Here is a 26153-nt window from a genome sequence, read left to right on the forward strand (position 1 = left end):
ACTCATAATCACAGTATGTTGCTACATTAGGATTAGGTCTGGCTTCAAGGAAAAACAATCAAATACATAATAGCTTCAACAAAATAAAAATTTATTTCTCTCCTGTTAGTAATATGGAGTTAGATGGTGCAGGGCTGAGGTGACTTCAACCTGTCTGTCATCAGGGGACCAGGCCCCTGACTTGTGTCCATTCTCTGTGTTAGTTTCCTGGGTCTGCTGTAACAAAGTACCACAAACTTGGTAGCTTAAAACAATAGCAATTCATTCTCACAGTTCTGGAGGCCAGAATTCAGGAATTAAGGTATGAGCAGAGTTGCACTCCCTCCAGAGGCTCTTGCTTGTCCTAGGTTCTGGGGGCTACCCGTGACATTTTTTTTTGTGGTTGCATCCCTCCACTCTGTCTCTGTCTTCACATGGCTTTCTCTCTGTGTGGCCGTCTGGTCTCCTTTTTCCTGGCCTCTTTTGTCAGGATACTTGTGATGACATTTTGGGCCCAGCTGGATAGTCCAGGATGATTCCTGTGTCTCAGAATCCTTAACTTAATCACATCCACATGAACCACTTTTCTAAATAAAGAACATTTACAGGTTTCAGAGATTAGGTCATGGACATACTTTTGGGTGCCAGTATCAGCCTGCGACACCTTCCTACCACAAGGTCACCTCATGGTCCCATGGGATTATTAGAGTACCAGCTAGCATGTCAAGATTTCCTATCAGATGGAAGAGAGTGAGGAGAGTAATAAGGGGCCCCTCTCAGCTGGGTTGGCTAGTTTTAAACACTCATCCTTGAAATCCCACCTAATACTCAGTTTCCTTTCTGACTGCACTTACCTAGCTGCCAAGGAGGCTGGAAAATGCACTCTTTGATTTATTTAATGCCCTGTGCTGCTAAAGTATAATTTTCAAGAAAGCAAAAATAGGACATGCAAATATAAAAGGTCATATGTCAACAATTTTATTTAGCTCATTAATTAAGGAGGGAGCGAGTAAGATGTTAAGACCAGTTTAAATGAGAATTTGGATTACAGAGATTTATATTCTCTGCCACACAAAATTCATTTACATTGCTATGGACAGGAATCATTTGCATTGCTATTAAGCTCTTGGAAACGTGCAGAGCCGTAAAATAGTCCAGTTACTAGGAAGCCAGTCAGGAATATAGAATGAGATGGTCTTGGAGAGTCTGCTTTACATAAAACAACCCCTACCACCCCACTCAAGGGATACTCTATAATCTCTTGGCCTCTTTTTTTTTTTTTTTTTTCTTTTTTGAGAGTGAGAATGAGAGCAAGAACACATGGACACATGCTAGTGAGGGAGGAGCAGAAGGTGAGGGGGAGAGAGAATCTTAAGCAGGCTCCATGCTCAGCTTGGAGACTGACGAGGAGCTCCATCCCAATGTCAAGACGGTGAGATCATGACCTGAGCTGAAATCAAGAGTGGGACCCTTGGGGTGCCTGGGTGGCTCAGTTGGTGAAGTGTCCAACTTCAGCTCAGGTCATGATCTCACGGTTTGTGAGTTCGAGCCATGTGTCAGGCTCTGTGCTGACAGCTCAGAGCCCGGAGCCTGCTTCGGATTCTGTGTCTCCCTCTCTTTCTGCCCTTCCCCTGTTTGCACTCTCTCTCTCTGTCTTTCAAAATTGAATAAACGTTAAAAAGAGAGAGAGAGAGAGAGAGAGAGAGAGAGAGAGAGAGAGAGAGAGAGAAAGAAAGAAAGAAAGAAAGAAAGAAAGAAAGAAAGAAAGAAAGAAAGAAAGAGTTGGACACTGACCGACACACCCAGGTACCCCTCTTTGCCTCTAAGTATTGGGTACTTTTTAAAATAGTGACCAGTTAAAAATTAGGTTTTTTTTTTTGTTTTTTTTTTTTTTTTAACACCAAGGTAGAAGGAGATGTGGTGGATGCTGGGACTAGCCTCCAGCTATTTCTGCCTCTCAGTAGGTCAGAGATATTTGCCTAGAATGGAGGTGTGCTACAACTACTGATACTCCCCTATACAGATGGACACCCTAAGTCAGGCCATCCTTTTAAATTTTTTTTTTTCATTTTTTATAGCTCTACAATAAAGTTCACTTTTCGTTGTACAGATCTATAGGCTTTAGCAAATGCATAGAGTTCTGTTTTCAGCACCCCCACAGTCAAGTACAGAACAGCTTCCTCACCCCAAAATATTCCCTCAGGCTGCTGCTCTGCAGTCAACCCTTACTTCCTGGGAACAACTAAATCTATGGTTTGTGTTCTCTAGAATGTCATATAAATGCAACGATACAGTACTTAACCTTTGAGTCTGGCTTCTTTCACTGAGTATAATAAGTACGTTTGAAATTCAAAACTTTGTAGTGGGTATCAGTACCCCTTTTTATTGCTGAGTATCCCTCTGTTGCATGGATATACTATAGTTTATCCATTCGCCAGTTGAAGGACATTTCAGTAGCTTCTACTTTGCGGTGATGATGAATAAAGTTGCCATAAACATGTACATGCAGGTTTTTGGGCTAACATTTTCATTTTTCTGAGGTTCGTATCTAGTTGTGGAATTGTTTGGTCACATGGTATGTTTAATTTTATATATAAATGTCAACTCTTTACTAAAGTGATTTGCCGTTTTGCATCTCCACCAGCAACAGAGGAGAGTTCCCCTTGATCTGCGTGCTTGCCATCAGTTTTTACTCCTCCATCTTTTTTTGTTGTTGTTGTTCTTAAATTTTACTATTCTACTATGTGTGTAGTGGTGGCCCATTGCCCAAGTTACGCCCTTTTTGTTGGTCTCAGTGCAACCTAGGTTGTAACAATATCCATTGCTAATATTTCGACCTAATCTTATTAAGCTTATAAACCCTCTTATCCAGAGCAACAGTTCTGATATTTCTCTATAGAAACTGTTGGAGTCTGCATTCTTGCCTTTTCTTGGTCTTGATCTTGTCACCATGAGCAGAGAAGGATTAGTTTTATGTGGGTGTGACAGGATTAGTATAACTGCAAGTAGGTGTGAGGATGGAGCTGAACAAAGTTTTGGGTGTTTCCTTCTATATCCTTATCTCTGATGTGGGCCATGAAGTTTCCTTTTGGCGGGGGGGGGGGGGGGGGGGGGGGGGGTGCATCTCTGATGCATGTGTGTGCATCAGAGGTTTGAGGTGAATGGAGAAGTCTTGGCCTGGTCACTGTGGAGGAATGGGAGGGGAGCTGATGAGTGGGCCATGGGACCTCTCGTCTCCTGCCCTCTCCCAGATAGTTAAGTCCCGCCAACAGGTGGGACCTCTGGATAGACTGGGACTCATGCTTTTCCCTCCCACCTCTTCCCTTACCCCTAAATCTCCCACCCTTGACAGGAGGAATGAATGGAGGTTAGAACAGGATTCCATAATAGCTACTGTGCTGAATATTTGAAAAATAGCCCCAAATCAGGAAATTCCTTAAAAGTGATTAAAGCCAATAGTTGTAATTCATTTAAAGAGCAGAAACTCTTGGTTGTCACAATTAGTATTTGTGCACCCCTTGAGTACACGGTGCTCTAAGGGAGCCAACAAGAGGCAAAGTTCTCTTCCTTAAGCTGCTTTCATTCCACCTCTGTGCGCTCTCTGGTGTGATTGCCCCCTGCCTCCCACCCAGCTTAGGTCCTGCCTCTTGCCTCTACTGCTGCTGTCCTCCCCAAGTCACTTAACACTGGCCATGGTGGCTCTTTCTGTCTAATCTTTATACTTGATGGTAAGCTGTTTCAGGACATGGGCAAGGTCTTACATAGCTACACAGGACTGGGTAACCCAGTGATTTTCAAACCTGAGGACACAGCAGAATCACTCTGGTCTGGGATGGGGCTGAGAATTTGCATTTCTAACCAGATCCCTGGTCACGCTGTTGTTCCTGGTCTAGGGACCTACTTTGAGCATACTGATCTGAACCTTCAGGGAAAGAAAGTTCTCAGGGATACTCCCTGTCTCTTTTCGAAGTCATTACTTCACCATGCAGCAGAGCTTGGGTTTGTTTCCTGCTTGTGTGAATAACAGGAGAACCCTTTCCCTTATGGGCTTCTTCCCTAGTTCTTTAGGGAAACTCTGAAATTACCATTCCAGGAAGGAGTCAGAATTTTTCCCCCCTAGGGGACATCTTAAAACCAAGGTTGTGGTTAGCCATTTATTTGTGATGTTTTGGTTAATGATTATTACCAGCATGACAAAACAACCTTTAGGCATTAGATCTTTATGGTAAATTATAATTACTACCAATAGAGGAGGTAAGGGCTAGAGAGGTCCCCCTATAAACTCAGGTGTGAATGAAAACAAGGCTCAGACAGAGTTCTCTGTCTATACATAGATTCATTAGCAGGCTACCTCAGTGCAACCATATTACCTGTTTTGTATGCCCAGTAAAGTTCCAGCTCAGTTCTTTTAGGGGGCCCGTGCCTGACAGCACCTTGCATTTAGTGTTACCGGTAGCAAGTATTCCAGGATTTCATAGACAATACATTCGTTTTCCATTGTTGCCCTAAGAAATTACTACAAACGTATAAGCTTAAAACAAACTTATTGGGGCGCCTGGGTGGCTCAGTCAGTTACACGGCCAACTTTGGCTCAGGTCATGATCTCGCGGTTCGCGAGTTCGAGCCCTGCGTCGGGCTCTGTGCTGACAACTCAGGGCCCAGAACCTGCTTTGGATTCTGAGTCTCCCTCTCTCTCTGCTCCTCCCTTGCTCATGCTCTGTCTCTCCCTCTCTCTCAAAAATAAATAAACATTAAAAAAATTAAAAAAAAAAAACTAAAAGCTTATTACTCATAGTTCTGTAGGTTAGAAGTCCAGGCACAGCATGGCAAAATTGGTTTCCCTGCTTTGATTTCACAAGACCCACTGAAGATGTTGGCCAGGCTTCAGCCTCTCTGGAGGCTGAGAGGATGAAACATTCCCAAGCTCATTTATAGTGGCAGAATTCAGTGTCATGTGGCTGTAGCATTGAGTCCCCACTTCCTTGCTGGCTCTTGGCTGGGATTGTTCTCAACTTCTGGGGCTGGCTGCATTCCTTTGCTTGTGGCCCCCTTCCTCCATCTTTACCGCTCACAACGTGTCAAGTCCAGAAGGGTTGAATCCTTCTTATGCTTTGAGTCTCTCTGACCGCTTCCCCCAACTTCTGCCTTATCTTACCTCATACTCTTTTTTTTTTTTAATTTTTTTAAATGTTTATTTATTTTTGAGAGACACAGAAACAGAGTGTGGGCAGGGGAGGGGCAGAAGAGTGTGGGCAGGGGAGGGGCAGAGAGAGGGAGAGAGGGAGACACAGAATCCAAAGCAGGCTCCAGGCTCTGAGCTGTCAGCACAGAGCCCAACACGGGGCTCAAGCCCACAAACCGTGAGATCATGACCTAAGCCGAAGTCAGACGCTTAACCGACTGAGCCACTCAGGCGCCCCTTACCTCATACTCTTTATTATTAATGTGATCTTATCTATACCTAACTCAGATTACACTGACTTATACCCTCCTTTCCTTACACAAGGCTCTGGGCCCTTGTAAAAGTGTTTCTGGAAGACCCCCAGGGGCACGTCACATGTGCTAATGAGCTGAAGAGAGACTCTTCAGTCTTCCTCTTCTGCTTTTAAGGGCTCGTGTGATTACATTGGGTCTATCCTTTGTAAGGCTATTTTAAGGTCAGCTGATTAGTACCTTAATTCTATTTTTTTTTTCCCGACACAAAGACACTTTATTAGTTTCCTCTACAAGAGACAGTAAACAGTAACATCAATCTTTTTAACAGAAATCTCAGGTCACTGGAGAGGCCAAATCAATGGGAGAAAGATGAAAATGAGATATTTACATTAATCAAAGGCACTACAACCCCACCTAAAACCTACTACCACGGTGGTAGCCGGCTCAGGAAGATTAAGCTACGGCAAAAACAATCCCATGTAAATGTTAGAGATCATATAGCAGGAGGTGAGTTTGCTTTCCAGAAGACTGTAGTACAAGGAACATTTGGGCTCGAGAGGGTTATCTGGCCAGGGAAAGGGCAAGATGGCTGAAGGTCAAGTCGAATGGAAAGGAACAGGTACAAAGAAGAATCCAAGCGACACAGTCCCCAAGTAGGGGGTGAAGGATCAGGCTTTTTCTTCCCAAGAGACATTCACTGCCTTGTGTGCTGCCATCCTGTAGCCTTAATTCTAAATTCCGTCTGCAGGACCCCTTCACAGCCGTACCCAGATTGTGTTTCATTTGGTAACCAGGGGACAGGAATCTTGGAGTGACATCTTACAAGGTTCCACCTACCACAGACAGAATTCCACTTATCCTGTCGTTTTGCCTTGGGGCCAGATAATTCTCTGGAATCAGCAGGTAGACCTGGACCTTTTCCTTATTAAGCTAGGACACGTTTCTGCAGGCCTGCTAGAGTTTCTACTGGGGTCATACAAGGGCTAGAGAGTTTCCGGGATGTTTCTGGTCAATCCTCTTAACTCAATATGACTTTTACCACTGCAGATAAATTTCCAACTACATAATAATGATTTACCAAAATCAGGAACTTCACCAGTGTGGAAGTCCATTTCTGACCTCAAGCGTGCTAACTTGTGTTACTGTGGTGGCTGTGGTAGGGATAGCTAGCTGATTGACTAGTAGTGAATGGTCTGCTCTTGAGTGTGGCCTTATGATTAAAGGCTAGTTAACCTCTGGGGTCTGTATTCCAGATTAAGACAACTAATTGCTTTTACGCAGTAGATTAAAGGCACCCGACATACATTTATATCACATTAACTATATTGAAGTGTTTGGAAATAAAACTTAGGCAATGTGATAAAGAGTTTTGTTCCCTCATCTGAGAGCTTTAGGAGAGCATGTTGATATCTTTCTTGTTCTCACCCTGGGCCTGGCATGCAGTGGATGCCAGTGGATACTTGAGTAAATAAAGAATTAATTACTTTATTAATTTTTATGAATTAATGCATTTCTATGCTTTGGTATATAAAGACAGTACAGTGTAGGAACAGCAAACTGCATTGGAAGAAGGTGGCAACATTACTCAGGGTACATATTTTGTTGAGCTTGGGGTTTATTGTACTCACAGTGCTGGAAACATGCACACTATAAACTGAGACTTGAAAATCTTTGTCAACATTTATTTTAAAGCTGATATATTGAAAGGAATGTGGCTCCATCTTGAAACACTGTTTTCCTACTAGATTTAAGTGCCTGAATGGCAATGCACGTTTATATCACCCAGTGCCTTGTGCATTGGGTGAATAAATAAAGGCTGTCTACCCTTCTCAATGCACTCTTAAAAAAATAAGGTATTTGAAATAAGAAAAAGGAGGCTTATTGAGAGTAATGTTAGGTAGCTCTCGTATTTCAATCATCATTAGCAGGTGGCCCATTGTTTTCCTCTCACCAGTTTTTTCTTCCGTAGAATTAGCCTGCATTTTCCCAGACCTTACCTGTCTTTAGAGGAGGTTATATACAGTAGTAACAACTCAGGTTGCACTGACTTACTGTCCTCCTCTCCCTACACAAGGCCCCAGGCAGTCATAAAAGTGTTTCTAGAAGTTTCTGGAAGCCCCCCCAAGGGGCAGACCAGAGAAGTTCTTGCTGATACACTTCCCCTGAAGCCTTGCCTTTCATCAGTTTCCAGTACCCAAGATGTAGAGCTGGCTGGGGAGCCTCTTGCTGCCTTTGTCCATCCCTGGAGTAGAGCCATCTCCAGCAGCATTTTAGGTTTTTATATGCGGTCTCTCCCCTGCTTCTTGTAGGAGAAATCCAAGTGATGGACAGCACACTGTGCTTGAAATTGCCCTCACTTTGGGTGGAGGCTTCCTGACTGGGGTTGGTTCATTGTCTGGCTCCTTCCCTCAAAGTGAATCCTTCCAAGAAGCTCTCACTCCTCCCAGGTAGGGTTGTGGGCGGTCCCACCAGCTCACCTGACCTGCCTCAACTCAGCACAGGACAAAGCAACAAGAGAGGACACCTTCATCCCATTTACAGTGTTTGGTGTTCCCATCGTGCCCTCAGGCCAAATTCCTCCCTTTCTCAGTTCGGACTGTGTCTCTTCCTCCCTCCAACACTTTCCTTTTGGGGCACAGGAGGGAGAGGGTCAAATGAAAGCGCTAAGTATTGTGCCCTTTAAAAATCCCGACTGTGATCTGATCGTTTACCAGAGTTTACCATTTGGGAACTGACTAATTAATGACATTTGCTTAAGTGATAAAGCTTCCCTCCCCCAAAGGAGATTCTCTTACTTATCCTTTTTATCATTCCCCTCTTGTTGTGGACATTTCCCAATGTAATATGAAAACCCCAGACCAGATAAAATTGAAAGGAACCTTTTCTGTAAAAGTTCAAGATGCTTAAAAAAGAAAACAAAAACAAAACCCTCTAAAATGATTGATAATACAAAGTTCCACTTTTCATAGTCTCCAGATGTGAAAAATGTAAGACTGCTTTAAATGCAATAAATAGCCTCAGGTGTTCCACATCCCAAATACTGCTTTCATATATATAATTATTTTTAACTGAAACACTCAGAAATGTAAAGTAACCCCTGCCCTTCTGTCTTTCACTGCCTGGAGATAAAGCCCAGTTTGGTTTATTTCTGCCATCCCTTTTTAAAAATATTCCTTATATGGCAGTTTCTAAGCAGCAGAATAGTCAGCTATGTGATTAAAATGTCAAAAAGAGTAGGAAAACTGGCCGCTGGGAAAAGTACATTTGGAGATTTCCATAGGCAGAGGACTGAATGGGAAGCATGCCTGCCTCTGAGGCTGGAGACTGAAGTGATTAAGGCTGGGCTGCTGATCCCCCTCCCAGGCTGACACAGGTCCTGCTGAACTGTGAAAGGAGATGGCAGGAGCTCTTCTTGTGCAAGCTGAGTACTGGGTGCCTGTTTAACCTCTTCGGGGCACAATCTGTGTCTCTTTGTCTTAAGAGCCCTTTATCTTTAAAGGCTCCCTTTAAAGGACCCTTCCCTTGTATCACATAGTAGAGAATGGGAATGGGGGGTGGGGGAATCTGGATGAGGTAAAGGATCCATAGTTACTATGAAGTGAGTTATAATTGAGAACAATTCCCATTTATGATTGAGAACATTCTCCATTGGTACCCCAACCATGACCCTAGACTCTGCTTAGACCTGAGGGAAGAAGGGTGGTTGGTCCTCCTTAGGGGCCCTGCCCATGGTAGCCTATGCTTTTCTACTTGATACTCTTGGTACCAAAGCATGGCCATGGTCCCAGCCATACCTAGTAAGTATATCGGAATCTTCATTTTTTTAAAGAAGTTTATTTTGTTGGGATGAGCACTGGGTGTTGTATGTAAGCCAATTTGACAATAAATTATGTATCTTTTAAAAAGTTCATTTATTTTGAGAGTGAGGGAGAGGGTGAGTAGGGTAGGAGCAGAAAGAGAGGGAGGGGAGGGAGGGAGGTAGAGAATCGCAAGCAGTCTCCACACTGGTTTACATGGGGCTTGATCTCACAGACCATGAGTTCATGACCTGAGCCAAAATCAAGAGTTGAACCTTAACCAACTGATCCACCCAGGCACCCTTCCTACTGTTTTTTTTTTTTTTAAGTAATCTCTACACCTAATGTGGGGCTTGAATTTTCAACCCCAAGATCAGGAGTCACATACTGTATCGACGGAGCCAGCCAGGCACCCTTAGCTGATTTTCAAGCTAATACCTGACAGTCTTGTATCATATCATTTCTAAGGAACTCTTGCCTTAAAACATAGTAGCCAAAGTACCATGCTTTCTGCGTAATTAGTATGTAGCATTATATTCTGGCTAATTTGCAGGGATTAACCTGATAGGGAAGGGCAAGGGAGATTACTTTAAGGTAGTTTATGCTTGGGAACATTGAGCATTTTACTTTAAACAAAGAGCTGTCTGTAGGGGTACCTGGATGTTCGAGGTCTGCTGTTAGCCCAGAGCCTTCTTTGGATCCTCTGTCCCCTTCTTTCTGCCCCTTGCCCCACTTGGGCTAGCGCGCGCGCGCTCTCTCTCTCTCTCTCTCTCTCTCTCTCAAAAAAAAAAATAAATAAAATTTTTAAAAAGCTGTGTGTAGAAGGCAGCTGGGTAGTAATATCCTTGAGTAAGAGGGTAGTAGGGAGATGGAATTCTCAATTTGGGTCTGTTGACAAGGAATGCGGCCACTTCATTTTGGGGGAGTTTTTTTGTTTCAGTGGCATAGAAATCAGTGTCATTGTGGTTTAATAGACAGCAATTCAGGTGTAAGATGGGTGTCTGGTGATCACATGCCTCCTAGTGGGGTAGCCTCTCTTCTCGTCATCCTTCAGTCATTCTTATCAGTTGCCCACCACATGGATCCTAGGTGCCCTTTGTCGTGGTAGCCCCTTGGGTAGTGGAAGCAGTAACTCTCCTCATTCTGGAGGGTGTTCCTCCTGTTTTGTCTGATTCCTCAGAGTCCTTTTCTTGTTTCAGTTGGTGTCTTTCAGGACCTTTCCTTGACCTTCTGATTCTAGTTTGTATGTTGGGAGGAACAAAGAAGCTGATTGAAAGTGCCGGATAGGTGTTGAGGTATTGAGGACAGGCTTTGTAATACAGTGGTCAGGGATCTACCATTTCTTGCTTTTTTTTTTTTTTTAAATGTTTATTTTTGAGAGAGAGAGCGAGAGCCAGTGCAAGCAGGGGAGGGACAGAGAGAGGGAGGTACAGAATCCAAAGCAGGCTCCAGGCTCTGAACTGTCAGCGTGGAGCCCGATGCAGGGCTCGAACCTACAAACCTTGACCTGAGCTGAAGTTGGCTGCTTAACTGACTGAGCCACCTAGGAGCCCCAGGGATCTACCATTTCTTTCAGGAGATGTCCCCAACTGGTTACCTACAGGTCTTTTCTCTTGGTGACTTTCTCCCGAAAAGAATCCTCTAATGTCTCTCTCTGTCACGTGTGAGTGCTCACTGCCTGTGTTTTCATGGCTAAACGCAGGGGTGCATCTGGGGCCTACCAATCTGCATGTGGAATTTTTCTTAATCCCAGTTTTTTAGTTTAGCACTTAAGAGTTTAGCTCGAGTCTCTATGGTCTTGGCATTCAGCCTTTCCAGAGGAAAACCTCAGCCTCCAGGATGAGAGAGAGAATGCTTCCTAGTTCTGAGGGTCTAATTCTCCCTTCAGTAGATTCTCAAGACCTGATCTTGTGTGCCTTCAGAGGTGCCTTGTGTCCCTGAGGCTGAGCCTTCCTGTCCCCTCCTCCAGTGCTAACCTTTTCTAGTCTGCTGAATTCACTGCTCCTTGGCAAGTGGTTTCCCACTTTCAGAAGTTTGGTTTCTTGCCTATGGTGTTCTCCTTTTCCCATTGGTCTCTCAGATCCCTTTACTGCAACTTTAATGGTATTTTGAAAAGGAGTGTTCATCTGCTATGTTTAATGGAAAGTGTGCAAAGATTCTCTGATGAGCAGTTGAGAGGAGGAAGGAACAAAACCTCTATAGTTATAAATTTTTCTTATTTTATAGCATTTTGAGGTTCAGCTGTTTGTGGAAAGCACTTTAAATAAAAGGATCATGTTGAGAGCAGTTGTTTATACAGGCATACCTCATTTTATTGCACTTCGGAGATGTTGCATTTTTGCAAATTGAAGATTTGTGGCAACCCTATCTCCAGCAACTCTGTGGGCACCATTTTTCCAGCTGCATTTGCTCACTTCATGTCTCTGTGTCACATTTTGGTAATTCTCACAGTATTTCAAGCTTTTCCATTACTGTCTTATTGTGAATCTGTGGTCAGTGATCTTTGTTAACTATTGTAATTGTTTTGGGGTGCCACGAACCATACCCATATAAGACAGAAACTTAATTGATAAATGTTGGGTGTGTTCTGAATGTTGCACCAATACAACAGTTTTGAAATTAGGCCAACTTAATTTAACCCTATAATGTCCTCTAAGTGTTCAAGGGAAAAGAAGAGTCACATGTCTCTCACTTTAAATCAAAAGCTGGAAATGATTAAGCTTAGTGAGGAAGACATATCAAAAACCGAGAAAGCTAGCTTTGGCATCAGATAGTTAGCCAAGCTGTGAATGTAGAGGAAAAGTTCTTGAAGGAAATTAAAAGTGCTACTCCAGTGAACACATCAATGAAAGGAAAGCAAAAACAGCCTTATTGCTGATAGGGAGAAAGCTTTAATGATCTGGATAGAAAATCAAACTAGCCACCACCTTTTCTTAAGCCAAAGGCTAATCCAGAGCAAGACCCTAACTGTTTTCAATTCTGTTAAGGCTGAGAGAGGTGAGGATGCTGTAGAAGAAAAGTTTGTTGCTAGCAGAGGTTGGTTCATGAGATTTAAGGAAAGAAGCCATCTTCATAACATAAAAGTATCAGGTGAAGCAGCAAGTGCTGATGTAGAAGCTGCAGCAAGTTATCCAGAAGATCTAACTAAGGTCATTACTGAAAGTGGCTACGATAAACAACAGATTTTCAGTGTAGACGAAATCACCTTCTATTGGAAAATCCCACCTAGGACATTCATAACTGGAGAAGAGAAGTCCATGCCTGGCTTTAAAGCTTCAAAGGGGTCAGGGTGACTCTTGTTAGGGGCTAATGCAGCTGGTGACTTTAAGTTGAAACCAATGCTCATTTACCAGTCTGCAAATCCTAGGGTCCTTAAGAATTATACTAAATGTATTCTGCCTGTGCTCTATAAGTGGGACAACAAAGCCTGGATGACAGGACTTCTGCTTCTGTTTACGACATGGTTTACTGAATATTTTTTTAATGTTTATTCATTTTTGAGACACAGAGTGTGCACAAGCTGGGAGGGGCAGAGACAGATAGAATCCAAAGCTGACTCCAGGCTCTGAGCTGTCAACACAGAGCCCAATGAGGGGCTCGAACTCACAGACCACAAGATCATGACCTGAGCCAAAGTCAGACACTCAACCAACTGAGCCACGCAGGCTCCTTGGTTTACTGAATATTTTAAGCCCACTGTTGAGATCTGCTCAAAATAAGATTGCTTTCAAAATACTCCTGCTCATTTACAATTCCCATGGTCACTCAAGAGCTCTGATAGAGATGTACAACAGGCTTAATGTTGTTTTCATGACTGTTAACATGGTGCTCATTTTGCAGCCTGACCAAGGAGTAATTCCAACTTTTAGGTCTTATTTAAGAAATATGTTTTGTAAGGCTATCAATCCCTCAGATAGTGATTCCTCTGATGGATCGGGCAACATAAATTGAAAACCTTTTGGAAAGGGTTCACCATTCTAGATGTCCTTAAGAATATTTGTGATTCATGGGAAGAGGTCAACATATCAACATGAACAGGAGTTTGGAAGAGGCTGATCCCAACCTTCAGCAATGACTTTGAGAGTTCCAAGACTTCAGTAGAGGAAGTAACTGCAGATGTGGTGGAAACAGCAAGACAGCTAGAATTAGAAGTGGAGCCTGAAGATGGGACTGAATTGTTGCAATCTCATGATACAACTTTAATGGATGAGGAGTTGATTTTTATGGATAAACAGTTTCTACTCCCCATGAAGATACTGTAAATATTGTTAAAATGACAACAAAGGATTTAGAATACTACATAAACTTAGTTGATAAAGTAGTAGCAGTGTTTGACTGCTAGAGGTTTGACTCTAATTATGAATGAAATTTTGTGGGTAAAATACTATTAAACAGCATCACATATAGAGAAATCATTCATGGAAGAGTCAATTGATGTGGCAAACTTCATTGTTGTCTTGTGTTAAGAAATCGCCAAAGCCATCCTAGCCTTCAGCAACCACCACTGTGATCTGTCCACAGCCATCAACATCAAGGCAAGACCTTCCACCAGCAAAAGGATTACTAATCACTGAAAGCTCGGATGATAGTTGACATTGTTAACAGTAAAGTAATTCTTTAAAAAAAAAAAAAAACACTATTTATTTTGAGACAGAGAGCATGTGTGTGAGCAGGGGAGGGGCAGAGAGAGAGAGAGAGAGAAAGAGAATCCCAAGCAGGATCTGGATCTCACAAACTGTGAGATCACGACTTCAGCTGAAGTCAAAAGATGCTTTGGACTGAGCCACCCCGGCACCCCAATAAAGTAATTCTTTTAAAAAAATTTTTTTTAATATGAAATTTATTGTCAAATTGGTTTCCATACAACACCCAGTGCTTATCCCAAGTAATTCTTAATTAAGGTATGTACATTGTTTTTTAGACATAATGCTATTGCACATGTGACAGACTACAGTGTATACATAATTTCATATGCACTAAGAAACAAAAAATTCATTTGACTCAATTTATTGCAAGATCTGCACTATCTCACGTAAGCCTGTATTCATTTCATAATGTTCAACTCCTAGTAAAAGGGGTGATCAGAGACAAATAAATATGAATAAAATATTTGTTGACTCTGCTAAGTCCATGGATGACCAGGTGATGGTAGAAGTTTCCCCTGCTCTGGCCTTTTCTAGGACTGCATGTTTTATCTGGGTTTCCCACTTTTGTAAGTACTGAGTGGTTGAGTACATGGGCTTCAAACCTGCATGGACCACAGAACTATTTGAATTCCTGTTTTGCCATGTATGGGCTATGAGCAACTTGTTTAACTGATTTGAGCTTTGGTTTCCTGACCTAAAAATGGAAATAGTGCTTTTCTCCCAAAGTTATTACCATTGAATGAATTAATGTATGTTAGTGCTTAGCCTTGTGGGTCCACCGAATACACGTTTTATTTCCTTTGGTATATTCTGTGTCTCCTTTCCTATCTTGCATCCCTGTTTACTGTGCCAGGCACTGTGCCAATCCTGGGAATCCGTTCCACCTGGTCTCTGCTCTCATGGATGTTCCCCTTGGAGCAGGAGGCTTACGTGTTCATCTTTTAGCTCTGGGGTATTATTGAGGTCCAAGTTGGGGGAGGCTAGGGACCATGTTTGAATCCAGGTTTGCCCAATTCCAGACGCTGTGCTCCTAATACCCTCACTCCTCAATGTTAAGTATTTCTTATCATTAGCAATTGACCTATGAACAAAATACAGTCCTAGACAATTGAAAGGATGGGCATGGATGCTTTCTGAAGGCTCTGGATGATGTTTCTGGGTGACGTTGGGGTTCGATGTTCCAATCATTCATAAAACCATCCACGTGAAACCATTCATATTTCATCCATGTGAAATTTTAAGAGAGTACTTACTGTAGCCCACATTTTAAGAGAGTACTTACTGTTAGAAAATATATATATATATATTTTTTTTAATGTTTATTTGTTTCTGAGACAGAGAGCGACAGAGCATGAACGGGGGAGGGTCAGAGAGAGAGGGAGACACAGAATCTGAAGCAGGCTCCAGGCTCTGAGCTGTCAGCACAGAGCCTGACGCGGGGCTCGAACTCACGGACCTGAGATCATGACCTGAGCCGAAGTCGGACGCTCAACTGACTGAGCCACCCAGGTGCCCCTGTTAGAAAATATTTTTGAAGGATATGCAGGGTAGGTAGATTGGAGCCTGGAAATAGATCTGATTAGATTTGCTGTTCCTTATACTCTGAAGAGTTAAGGTGAGCAGAAATTTATAGGTGTCTCTTGAGCAATGGCATGCTGGTTGGGGCAGTTTGAATCACTGGACAATAATAGTAAAGGGCTTTACTTCTTTATTAGGGCAGATGATGGGGGAAGAGACGCCAGCCATCTCTTTTACCGTAGATAATAGGTCAGGAACCAAAAGTGTAGAAAGGTTCTCATGTTTGTCCTGCTTCCATTTCTTCCTGCCCCGTTAGGGCCCTTTCTTCTAGTTTCTGGCTCCTCTATAGCAAATACTTTTTAGTATCCCCTTACCCTCCCCGCCCTCCTTCCCTACCAGTCTTCTCTCCATGCATATTTGTGTACAGATATGTGTATTTTTAGATAAAATCTGAATGATGCTTTGTATTCTGTTGTATAGCCTACATCTTCCATTCATATTGTGAGCAGGTCCTCCCTCTTCCCCCATAAGCATTCCATTTTAACCTTTGAAAAATCCTCTTTCTGACAGGGTTACATAAATTATGGAGATAGCCATGTGATTAAATGCTGTGTTAGCCATTTAAAAACCATGGTTTCTAAAGTTTGAAATAATAGCCCTATTTGTCAAGTACCATAAGCTTCTTTGATAACGTAGCCTGTTTTAATCTGTAGTACACTGTAGGTGGCAGGGAGTTGGATTATTTTTATACTGATGTAGATGCTCTTGCAGTAAGCCTTTAGATGGCAGCATCTCTCACCACAAACCATATTCTGACCAGAACTCCTCAGACTCCTAAGATGTTTGACACAGAAGGGTGCTCAGGATGTGCTCGATTCACCACCTCAGTGTGCTGTGACAGAGCCGAGACCCCAGAGAGTCAGGGCTATGGCTCAGGGCTGAGCAGGAGGGAGGGCTGTCGACCCATCTGCCACTCTTTCCACCATCCTGTCCCTTACTGGTGTGAAATGTTCCCTGCCTTTGTGGCCTTGTTAAAAGCACACTTTAAGGCAACCAAGGAAAATGAGAGTAAAGTGGGTGATTCTGGAACAAATGTGATGTTTGAAAAGAATAAAATAGGCACTCTTTTTTTAAGTTGCTTTATTTAAATATAATTCACATATACAATTCACTCCAAGTGTACCCTGTAGAAGTTTTTAGTATATTCCTAAGGTCATGCAGCCATCACCACTAATTTTAGGACATTTTTATCACTCCAGAAAGAAGTCTGATACCCCTTAGTCATTAGCCCACAAGCCTGCATATCCCTCTGCTCCTGAAAACCATTCATACTTGGTTTCTATAAATTTATCTATTCAGGGGGTGCCTGGGTGGTTCAGTCAGTTAAGCATCCGACTTCAGCTCAGGTCATGGTCTTGTGGTTCATGAGTTCCAGCCCCGCATCAACCTCTCTGCTGTCAGCACAGAGCCTGCTTCAGATCCTCTGTCCACCTCTCTTTCTGCCCCTTCTCCACTGATTCTCTCTCTCTCTCTCTCTCTCAAAATAAATAAACTTAAAAAAAAAAAGTTTAAAAAAATAAATAAATTTACCTATTCTGGATAATTCCACACTAGTGGACTCCTACAATATGTGATCTATGGGGACTGGCTTCCTTCCCTTAGCATAGTGTTTCATGCTGTAGCATGAATCAGTACTCCATTCCTTTTTATTGCCCAATAAGATTCCACTGTATGGGATATCACATTTTATAAGTAGTTGATGGACACTTGTCTATTGATAGTGCTACTGTGCGCACAAGTATACAAACTTCTGTGTGGACGTGGTGTGAACATAGAGGTGGAATTACTGGGTCATACAATAACTGTTTAACTTCTTGAGGAACTACCAAACTGTTTTCCAAAGTGGCTGCACCTGTACATTGCCACCACCAATGTGTGTGAGGGGGTCTATCCGTTCTTACTGAGAATTCCAGATTTTCTGATGATAAGTTGAGGTTGAGGGGGAGGTAAGAGATTGGACTCACGGGCTCTCTTGTGTCCCCAGTTGCCTGCTGCACTGGCCACTGTGCTTTTCTGAAGGTGCCTCTGTCATGTGCCAAGAAAACCATCGCCTTCTGTGCCCCACACAATTGCCGTGCGTCACCAGTCTGATAAAATGCCTGCTCTCTGTGGTCGCTCAGAGTGTGTTGATCTTTCAGGCTGGCTGTTAGTAATCCTTGCCTCCTGACTTTGGAGATACCAAGCAACCCAACCGTCTTTGTCCCAGTTAGAGACAAATTCCAAATAAAAAACCCTTTGCCAAAAGCTGTCCAGGTTTGAACATGTCAAAATCACTCACTTGATGTACACCAACGACAGCTGTAGAAACTTCATAGCAAAAGAGCGGCTTTTGTTTTTGTCAGAGTTTACATTCTCGAAACTGAGCTTACCCATTTCTTCTTTGGCAGCTCAGACTGGACATTCCCGTGTCTGTACTGAAATGACCGTGTGTGTATTCAAGGGAGGAGAAGGGGCCGGCTCTTCCTTTAGGCATATTTGGGTCCTGGTGAGGACACACACTGTACGTTCTGAAGCTTTGTTTGCGTCTGGAAAAAATTAGCCACACTCAGATCTTTTCCACTGCAGGACCCGTCAGGAAGCCCAAGTATGTGGAAAGCCCCAGAGTGCCTGGAGATGCAGTTATAATACCATTCAGAGAAGTGTCCAAGGCAGCAGAGCCCAATGAGAATGGTAAGAATGTGTTTTCAATAATTCCCCCCTCCTAAAGATTTTACATAATGACACTCCATTTCTGAGTGAAACTTGAGTGCCTCTTGTAGGAGGAAGCTTTGCCAAACTGAATGTATTTGGGAGATTTTTTTCCCCTTTTGCAGTTATACAGATCTGTTTAGCTAATGTAAATTCTTGGAGTTATATACACAGTATAGGAATAGTTGAGTGGGTGCATATGCATTGTTTAAGGGTTGAGTCTTCTTTCCTCTCAATTTTGACCTCCCCGTCTTGGGAGGGGGGTGGGTAGGTGGGAATAAGGAAAGCCCGCCAGAAGATTGCTTCCGGCGCTCTTTTGTTTTTTGTTTTTGTTTTTTTTTTTTTTTTTGCTACTCCGTCGTTTTAGAGTATTCAACAGGCTTTGGCTGAAAAGCTAGCACTTTCACTAGACAAGTTTCTGATAACTAGCTTTCTTAAAAGCATTTGATAGCTTTTGAAAGTTTTTTTTGTTTTGTTTTTTGTGGTTTTTTTGTGGGTTTTTTTTTGGTTTTTTTTTTTTTTTAGATCTAAAGTTGTTCTTCAGGGAATGTTGAAATAAGAGCCAAAAAAAAAAAAAAAAATCCAAATTAATTGAAATCTTTAGTAGAGATATTTTATATATTTCTTTTTTCCTAGATCTGGAAACATGTCTAACAGACATTACAAATGATAGCATTTCATAAATGTATCAAGAGTTCTTTATTTTTTTTTAATCAGTTTGGGAATTTACCTGTTTGTTCTTTTCTGGGGGTAGCAGAGGCTCCCCAAGTCACAACTCTGTGGGCTTTAATTTGAATGTTTTGAACTTGTATCTCATTTTCCTGCAGAAACTTGTGGTTAGGAATCCTGGCCCGTCTGGAGAAGCCCATTCTATCTTCAATGTCAATACTTTATCATACAATGTCATACAACATCAATAGTTTGTGTAGTAATGCTGAAAGAGAAAACTCCCCCATATTTCTACTATGGGACATCTGGCATTTTCCTTGCCCCAGTTGTGGGTAGTCAGGAATATAGCTCTTTGAAGTTGTAACTGCTGTGTGTGCATTTTGTGTTTCTGCTGATACATAGTATGGAGTGGTTCAGAGGAGGATATGCTAGGAAAATGGAATAGGATGGTGGTGAAAATAAACCTAAAAATGAGCTAAGAGGAGGAATTGGCAGAAGATAAAAATAAGAAGAGTTTAGGATGGGTGGGAGATGAGACAGGGCCAGGAGCTGGGCATTCTGGGCAGGGAAGAGATACTGCTGCCTGTGTGTTAGCATGAGAAATTTTACCCTTTCCCTTCTGTCCAGACATCTAGCTGTTTGGTTTGGGTAAGAGGTTTACACTAAGACTTGTGCTGAGGAGGGACAAGGGTGCCACGGGAGTGGTGGTAAAGAGGGGAGAGTCCCCAGTGGTGTGTGGTTAGGATGGCCATCCTACAGACATGAAGACTCTCTTGGTGGTGAATTCACGTGTGCAGGGTGTCTACTTTTAGATCTGTTCTGTCATTTCTGTTCGGGGGTTGAAAGGAAAATAAAAACCTGATCCTTTGAAGTGAATATCAATAATCAAATTTGCCAAGCTGTTTGCCCATTTCAAAATAAGCCTCCCGTTACCCTCATCACCACCCTCCAGAGCCTTTGAAGTTCTGGTTATTTATGCCCTTGGTGTTTTGGCTGGCCAAACACGGCCATGATGTTACCTTTCTCTCCCTGGTGGGGAATATCGCGGAGGTCCTGTTCTGTTGAGAGTTTAGGACTCCTTCTGGGACACGAATGGAGGGGAAATTTAAGAATTGTATTGGACAAAGAAAAGATGTTATAAATAGCTCCCATTGTCAACTTTTCTCCTCTTGCCCAAGGCAGAATTGGCTGTCATTCTTGGGGGGAGGAGGCATTCTCGTGCCTGGCTGCCAGGTGAGCTAATTCAAGCGTAAAGATTGATATTGCTCCCGCAGCCTGCATTTTGCATGTGCCCTCACTGCTGAGACCCTAGCTCTCAGATTCAGTATCGTCAGTCTCCTAGTGGGCTGAAGTTTTGACATACCAAGTGGCTGTGAACATGGACCAGAAGTTTTGTCTACAGGTAGGGTACATTTTCTTCTTTTTAAGTGTCCAGAAAAAGAGAAAGAGGTAAAGTTGATGTTTGTAATCATGTGGTCTTGTGTGGATAGCCATGAAGGTGGTGGAAGCCCCAGCAGTTAGCTGTTGGTTCCTGAGAAAGTGGTCGCTTAACACAATTTAGCTTGGCAATTAGTAAAGGATGGTGTATTTTGTAATCCCCATGGAATCCTTTACATTTCAATAGCGTTAATTAAGTCTGCCATATTAAAGTGTAAATTTTATGTCCAGGTCAGTGAACCTAAAGGAGAGGCTGGAGCAAACTAAAACTAATTGAGTTTGGGTATTAACCCAAGCATGTACTGATGTATGGTGGACAAACCCTAATTTCTAGGGTTTAATATCAAACATCATCACTTAAATTTTAATTCAAAACTTGCTCTTACACTTTTCATATTTTCTTTGGGATTTTTTTTTTAATATCTTAAAATGCGTTTTTGGACGCTGTTAATAACAAACAGCTCTTTGTGAAATGGTTTTGAAATTTCCCATAGGCTCATGAAATATCAGGTTACTACTGAATATTTGAAATACCCTTCCCAGACTAAGCTGCCTCGTTTTATGGTTTAGCTACATAAATTCTTGATTCTTAGCTGTTTGAAATTTAAATCAAAGTAAAACAAAACCAACAAGCACTTTGAATTTGTTCATTAACTTGTAAGTAATTATAATTATGTGAAATTGCATATTTTAGCTACCTGGGGAGTGGGTTATATGATATGGACAGATGAATATTTTTATTATATACCAAGAATCTATTAAAGTTTACATTCACCTGGAAACATCTTTAGAAAAAGATACTTTATTTAATATTTTAAAATATTTTGGAAAAATAGCATTTTCTACTCTGGGAAAAAAGAGTGACTTAATGAGCTCCTCAAACAGAATACAATCCCCTTTTTCCTGTCAAATGGTTCTAATAACCTGTGTGTGTCATACAGAATATGGTCTTTACAAATAAGCTTCCTATTGCTAAACCAACATATTGTTTACGGGGAGAATGTCATTTACCCACAAGACAATACTTCTGCCTTAAGGAGGAAATAAACCCCAGATAAATTAGAAAGGATTATTATATTATAATAGGATTCACAGCTATGTTTCTTTGAATTAGGGGCAACCATAATCCGTTTAGGTTTGCTTCCATCTGTCATTAGCTACTTGAGCAAGCTTTGATGGGGAGGGGTGAGAAAATTTTAGTCTAATGAGTCATTGCTTGGTGAAGATCAATCTCAAAACATGATGAAACTTCTCACCTGGCAGTATAGTTAGGAAGTAAAATGAGCATGTATGAAACAGCAGAATAATTACATGCACAACTATCTTGGGGGGAGTAAGGCTTTTTTTTAGATTTGTTTAAATACTGGTGCCTGATGTTTTTGATTATTTCAGATGTTCAAAAAGATGTAGAGAATGAAAAGCTATAAAGAACATGACACCTGTCTACCTACTACTCAGTTTAAGAAATAAAACATAACTATATTTCCTCCTGATCATATTCCCCTTCCTTTACCAAGAGGTAACCTTGCTTCTGCTAATTTAATTTTCAGCCTCTTAGAATAGTGGTAGGCCATTTGACCAATAGTTGAATAAGGTTTTAGTTAGATGAAAGCATAGAAGGTAGATGTGCCTTGTATGTGCTATGGAAGAGAGATTAGCGGTAGAGTATCCATTCATTCTGCATTTCCTTAAATAAATATTAATTAAATTCTGATGCTGTGAAATGCACTATGTTGGATGCTCTTTGAGATGGGCTATCAAGCATAGGTTCTTTGTTCATGGAGCCTTAGAGTCTGTCTGGTTGGGGTTTAAAGACCTATATACGCAGAGTGACTGTAACAGGAGAGGGAAGTAGTATTGACTAATCCAAGCTGGTGTTGGGTGCCGGTGGGGGAGCTGAGCTGGGAAGGACTTGATTGCCTTAAGATTTACCTAGCAACAAAGTATAGAATGCAGTGGGGCACAGAAGAGACTAGGGTCAGGGAGATGGTTAGGAAGAGATGTCACTAGTTAGGTAAGACAGAGCAAGATCTCAAATGAGAACAGGATCAGGAAAGAAGGGAAGATGAGTAGGAAGATTCTTGAGAAATTGCATGGACCTGGGAGCTGAAGACACAAAGATGATGACTTCAAGGCTTTGAGGTGACATTAAGATGGCACTGAAAGAGAGGGAACCATCTGTTTTGGTTTGAATTCAGTTTCAGGCACGTTGAGTTTGAGATGCTGGTGGAACAGGTAAGGCACCGGTGCCCACTGAATGATTGGAAACTCAAACTGGGTCTCAAGGAAAAGTTCTGGGTATGAGCTGGACTTCCTTTTGTTTGGAGGGAATGTGATGGAACGAGATGCGTTAGACTGGGAAAAAGGCCACTGAGAGGAGAGGACTGAGAAATTTTGGTATTTTATTCATGAGCTGTGAATTGGCTGAAAGAGGCATCAGCAAAAGGGTAGGATAAGAATCCTCAGGACCACACAGTAATTCTGAAAACCATGGATTTCCTCTCTGAGTGTCTGTTACGACAGTTGCCACTTTCCTCCTTGGAGGACAGAGTATTTGCAAGGTCAAAAATTATAGAAAAGTCAAAAGAGGAGATTGGTCATTTAAAAAGAAAAATATTACCGTGCCTTACAGGGCTGTTTCAGGAGGCTTGTGAAGGTGAGTGAATTTAAGTTGCAGGTAGGTGAAAGGGAAATGCAGTTGGTGAGGATAAACCATTGCCTTTTTACCCCAAGGCTTTGAGCAAGTAAGGGAAGATGAGAGATCAGTTAATAGGTTGAGAGGCGTACATACACTAGTTTTTACTGATTTTAAAGGAAAGGGAGAACTTAGTACAGTTGAAGACTTAGAGTAGAGGTTCTCAAGGTATGGGCTGTGGACTTAGGAGCATCCCCAAGACCTTTACAGGGGTCTATGAAGTCAAAACTCTTTCCATAATGACATTAGGAATATACTTCCATTTCTCTTGCATTGACATGGGCACTGATGGTACAAAAGCAATTATTGATGAGACTTCTGATGCCTTAGTGTGCATCGAGGTAGGGCCACCTGCTGTACTAGAGCTAGGAGTGGTATTTTTCACCACCATGCATTAGTATTAAAAATAATAACTCGCAGGGTAACATCCCTGACAAAGCACTGAAAATAACAAATGTTACTAAATCTTGACCTTGACTGATCTTGTTAATAGTCTATGTGATAAAATGGGAAGTCCCCATAAAGCAAGTCTGCTGCATGCTGAAGTATGATGGTTGTCCCAGAGAAAACCACTTGTGTGGCTGTTTGAATTGCAAGCTGACCTAGCCACTTTTTTTAATGGAACACCATTTTTACTTGAAAGAATGACTGGCAAGCCAGAGTTATTCAGAATTGGGTATTTGACACAACATTTTCTCAAAAAAGAACAAAATGAGCACGTCCTTTCAATTAAAAAATAAAACTGACAGGGATTAGTTGCCAATGATAAAATTTGACCTTTCAAGTGAAAAATCAGGTTTTTGGGATTTGCACTGGTCACGTTGAGTTTGATGGCTTCTCGGGACTTTTCATTTGAGATGAGATATTAATGAATGTGATATTTTGGTATTGTATAATAAATGTGTCAGCACTTATAGGATCTGCGAAACTAATATTTTCCAAATCACCCAATGCATGATTTTAAGAAATCATGCATGGCTAACTAAGTCCATTTGAAGCTTATAACAGATCATGGACTTTTATTGTAACAGAGTGCAAAAAGTATATTGATACGGATTCAAAGTCAAAACTAGAACTAACCTTTAAGAAATTGCTACTTGTCAAGTTTTGGTGAGGTATCAGAGAAGAATGTAATTAACTGAGAAGGTTCCTCCCTTTCCCAGCTGCATATCTCTCTGAGGCCACACATCTTCACATGCTTCACCCAAAAGAACATATCACAACAGATTAAATGCAGAAGCAGACGTGAGAATCTAGCTGTCTTCTGTTAAATGAGACTTGAAAAAGAATTTGCAAAAGTGTAAAACACTGCCATTCTTGACTTTGAAAATATTTTGGGGGTGCCTGGCTGTCTTGGTCAGTAGAACATGTGACTCTTGATTTTTGGGTTATAAGTGTGAGCCTCACGTTGAGTGTAGAGATTAAAATCTTTGGGAAAACATTTTTTTAAATGTTTTTATTTATTTTTGAGAGAAAGAGCACAAGCAGGGGAGGGTCAGAGAGAGAGGGAGACACTGACTCTGAAGCAAGCTCTGGGCTCTTGAGCTGTCAGCACAGAGCCCTATGTGGGGCTCGAACTCAGCAACCACGAGATCATGACCTGAGCCGAAGCTGGATGCTTCAATGACTGAGCCACTCAGGTGCCCCCCCCCAAAATATTTTTTATTAAAAATGTTTAACATGTAAGTTTTACTAACTTAGAATGGATTAACATTGATTCTTTTTTTTTTTTTTAATTTTTTTTTTCAACGTTTATTTATTTTTGGGACAGAGAGAGACAGAGCATGAACGGGGGAGGGGCAGAGAGAGAGGGAGACACAGAATCGGAAACAGGCTCCAGGCTCTGAGCCATCAGCCCAGAGCCCGACGCGGGGCTCGAACTCCCGGACCGCGAGATCGTGACCTGGCTGAAGTCGGACGCTTAACCGACTGCGCCACCCAGGCGCCCCTTAACATTGATTCTTAAAAATTCTTAGTTTTAATCTCTAATGTGATAAACATCAATAATTCGTATATGCCAAAGCTCTTTGGAGTCCTCGTTTTTAAGAGTGTGACAAAAAGTTTGAGAACCACTGGCTGTGAGGAAGGAAAAGAAGACGGTGAAAATTTTTTAAAAAGATGAGAAAATTGATCCAGAGTCCGATAGTTATCTAGACTTGAGAGGATGAGGACTTGATAAGTGGCAGTATGACTGGAAAGAAAAAGGCTAATTCAGGAGACATTTTGAAAGAGGAAGTGGTAAGATTTGGTGACAGTTTTAAGGAGTGAATGAGGTGGAGTGCTTAAAGACAACTTGTGCAATAACTATGTTTTTGTATTAAGGACTAGAAGCCAATTATTGACAGAGTCAGCTCAGGTTCACGGATAGATGCTCCTCTATAAATAACTGTTTTTGTAAATTCAATTTTGTAAGTTGATTTTGGCTCAGGTCATGATCTCGTGGTTTGTGGGATCATGCCCCATGTCAGGCTCTGTGCTGACAATGTGGAGTCCGCTTGGGATTCTCTCTCTGCTCACACACAAGCATATGCGTGTGCTCGCTCTCTCTCGCTCTCTGAAATAAACTTAAAAATAAAAATGAAAGCAGTTAAGTGTGGGCCAACGTGGAACAGTTTGATAATTAGAAAAAGGAAGGAAATTTGTTGTCATGAAGGAATAGTGAGTTCATAGAAAGTTAAATAAGGCAGAAGAATCATAAAAAACTATGTTTAATAGGTAAGAAAAATACAAGCACGTTGAATATAGATAGGAATCCATGACACCAGAAAATGAAATAATAGTGAGAAAGTGGGCTCTTGGTGTTAAAATTGGTAGAAATAATGACCAACTTTGATATCACATCTTATTTCAAAGATGCTTGGTGTGTAAGGTATTTTCTCATTTTTTTCATCTTCTTTGTTATTATTATCATTATTATTATTATTATTATTATTATTAAGCTCACAACCTATAAGAAGTGGGTTATGGCTACTTCCCTCATGAAGAAATTGAGGGTTACAGAAGTTCACGCTGTAAGTGGTCCAGAATAGTTTTGGCCAGGAGAAGTCCTTTCTTCTGAGACTGTAGGGAAGGATAAGGGGATGGTTATAAGGGGCACAAGTGGATTTGAAGTGAGGATGGTGGTAATTGGGAAGGTGGTCCATTTATGGACCATACCTGAGGGTTGGTGCCCCAAACGTAGTCCAACAAGGTGTGGGTAGTTAACAAGAGACAAGAAGTGACCTGAAA

At 41.7% G+C, this 26153-nt stretch overlaps 1 protein-coding gene across 14 annotated transcripts in view; it reads left to right on the forward strand.

Annotated features, from left to right (window-relative positions):
- TANC1 (tetratricopeptide repeat, ankyrin repeat and coiled-coil containing 1) overlaps positions 1–26153 on the forward strand; it is a 243278-nt gene that overhangs the window by 134778 nt on the left and 82347 nt on the right. For 11 of the 14 annotated variants that reach the window (XM_023259370.2, XM_045034837.1, XM_045034838.1 and 8 more), the window contains one exon: positions 18002–18106. The exons of 2 other annotated variants lie outside the window; for them this stretch is intronic. In XM_023259370.2, coding sequence (XP_023115138.1) covers positions 18002–18106 — 105 coding nt within the window. Of the gene's footprint in view, positions 1–18001; positions 18107–18717; positions 20196–26153 lie in introns of those variants that run through there. One more of the 14 variants, XM_019838143.2, reaches the window with a different exon arrangement.

This window comes from Felis catus, chromosome C1 (genome assembly GCF_018350175.1).
Source record: "Felis catus isolate Fca126 chromosome C1, F.catus_Fca126_mat1.0, whole genome shotgun sequence".
Classification (NCBI taxonomy): domain Eukaryota; kingdom Metazoa; phylum Chordata; class Mammalia; order Carnivora; family Felidae; genus Felis; species Felis catus.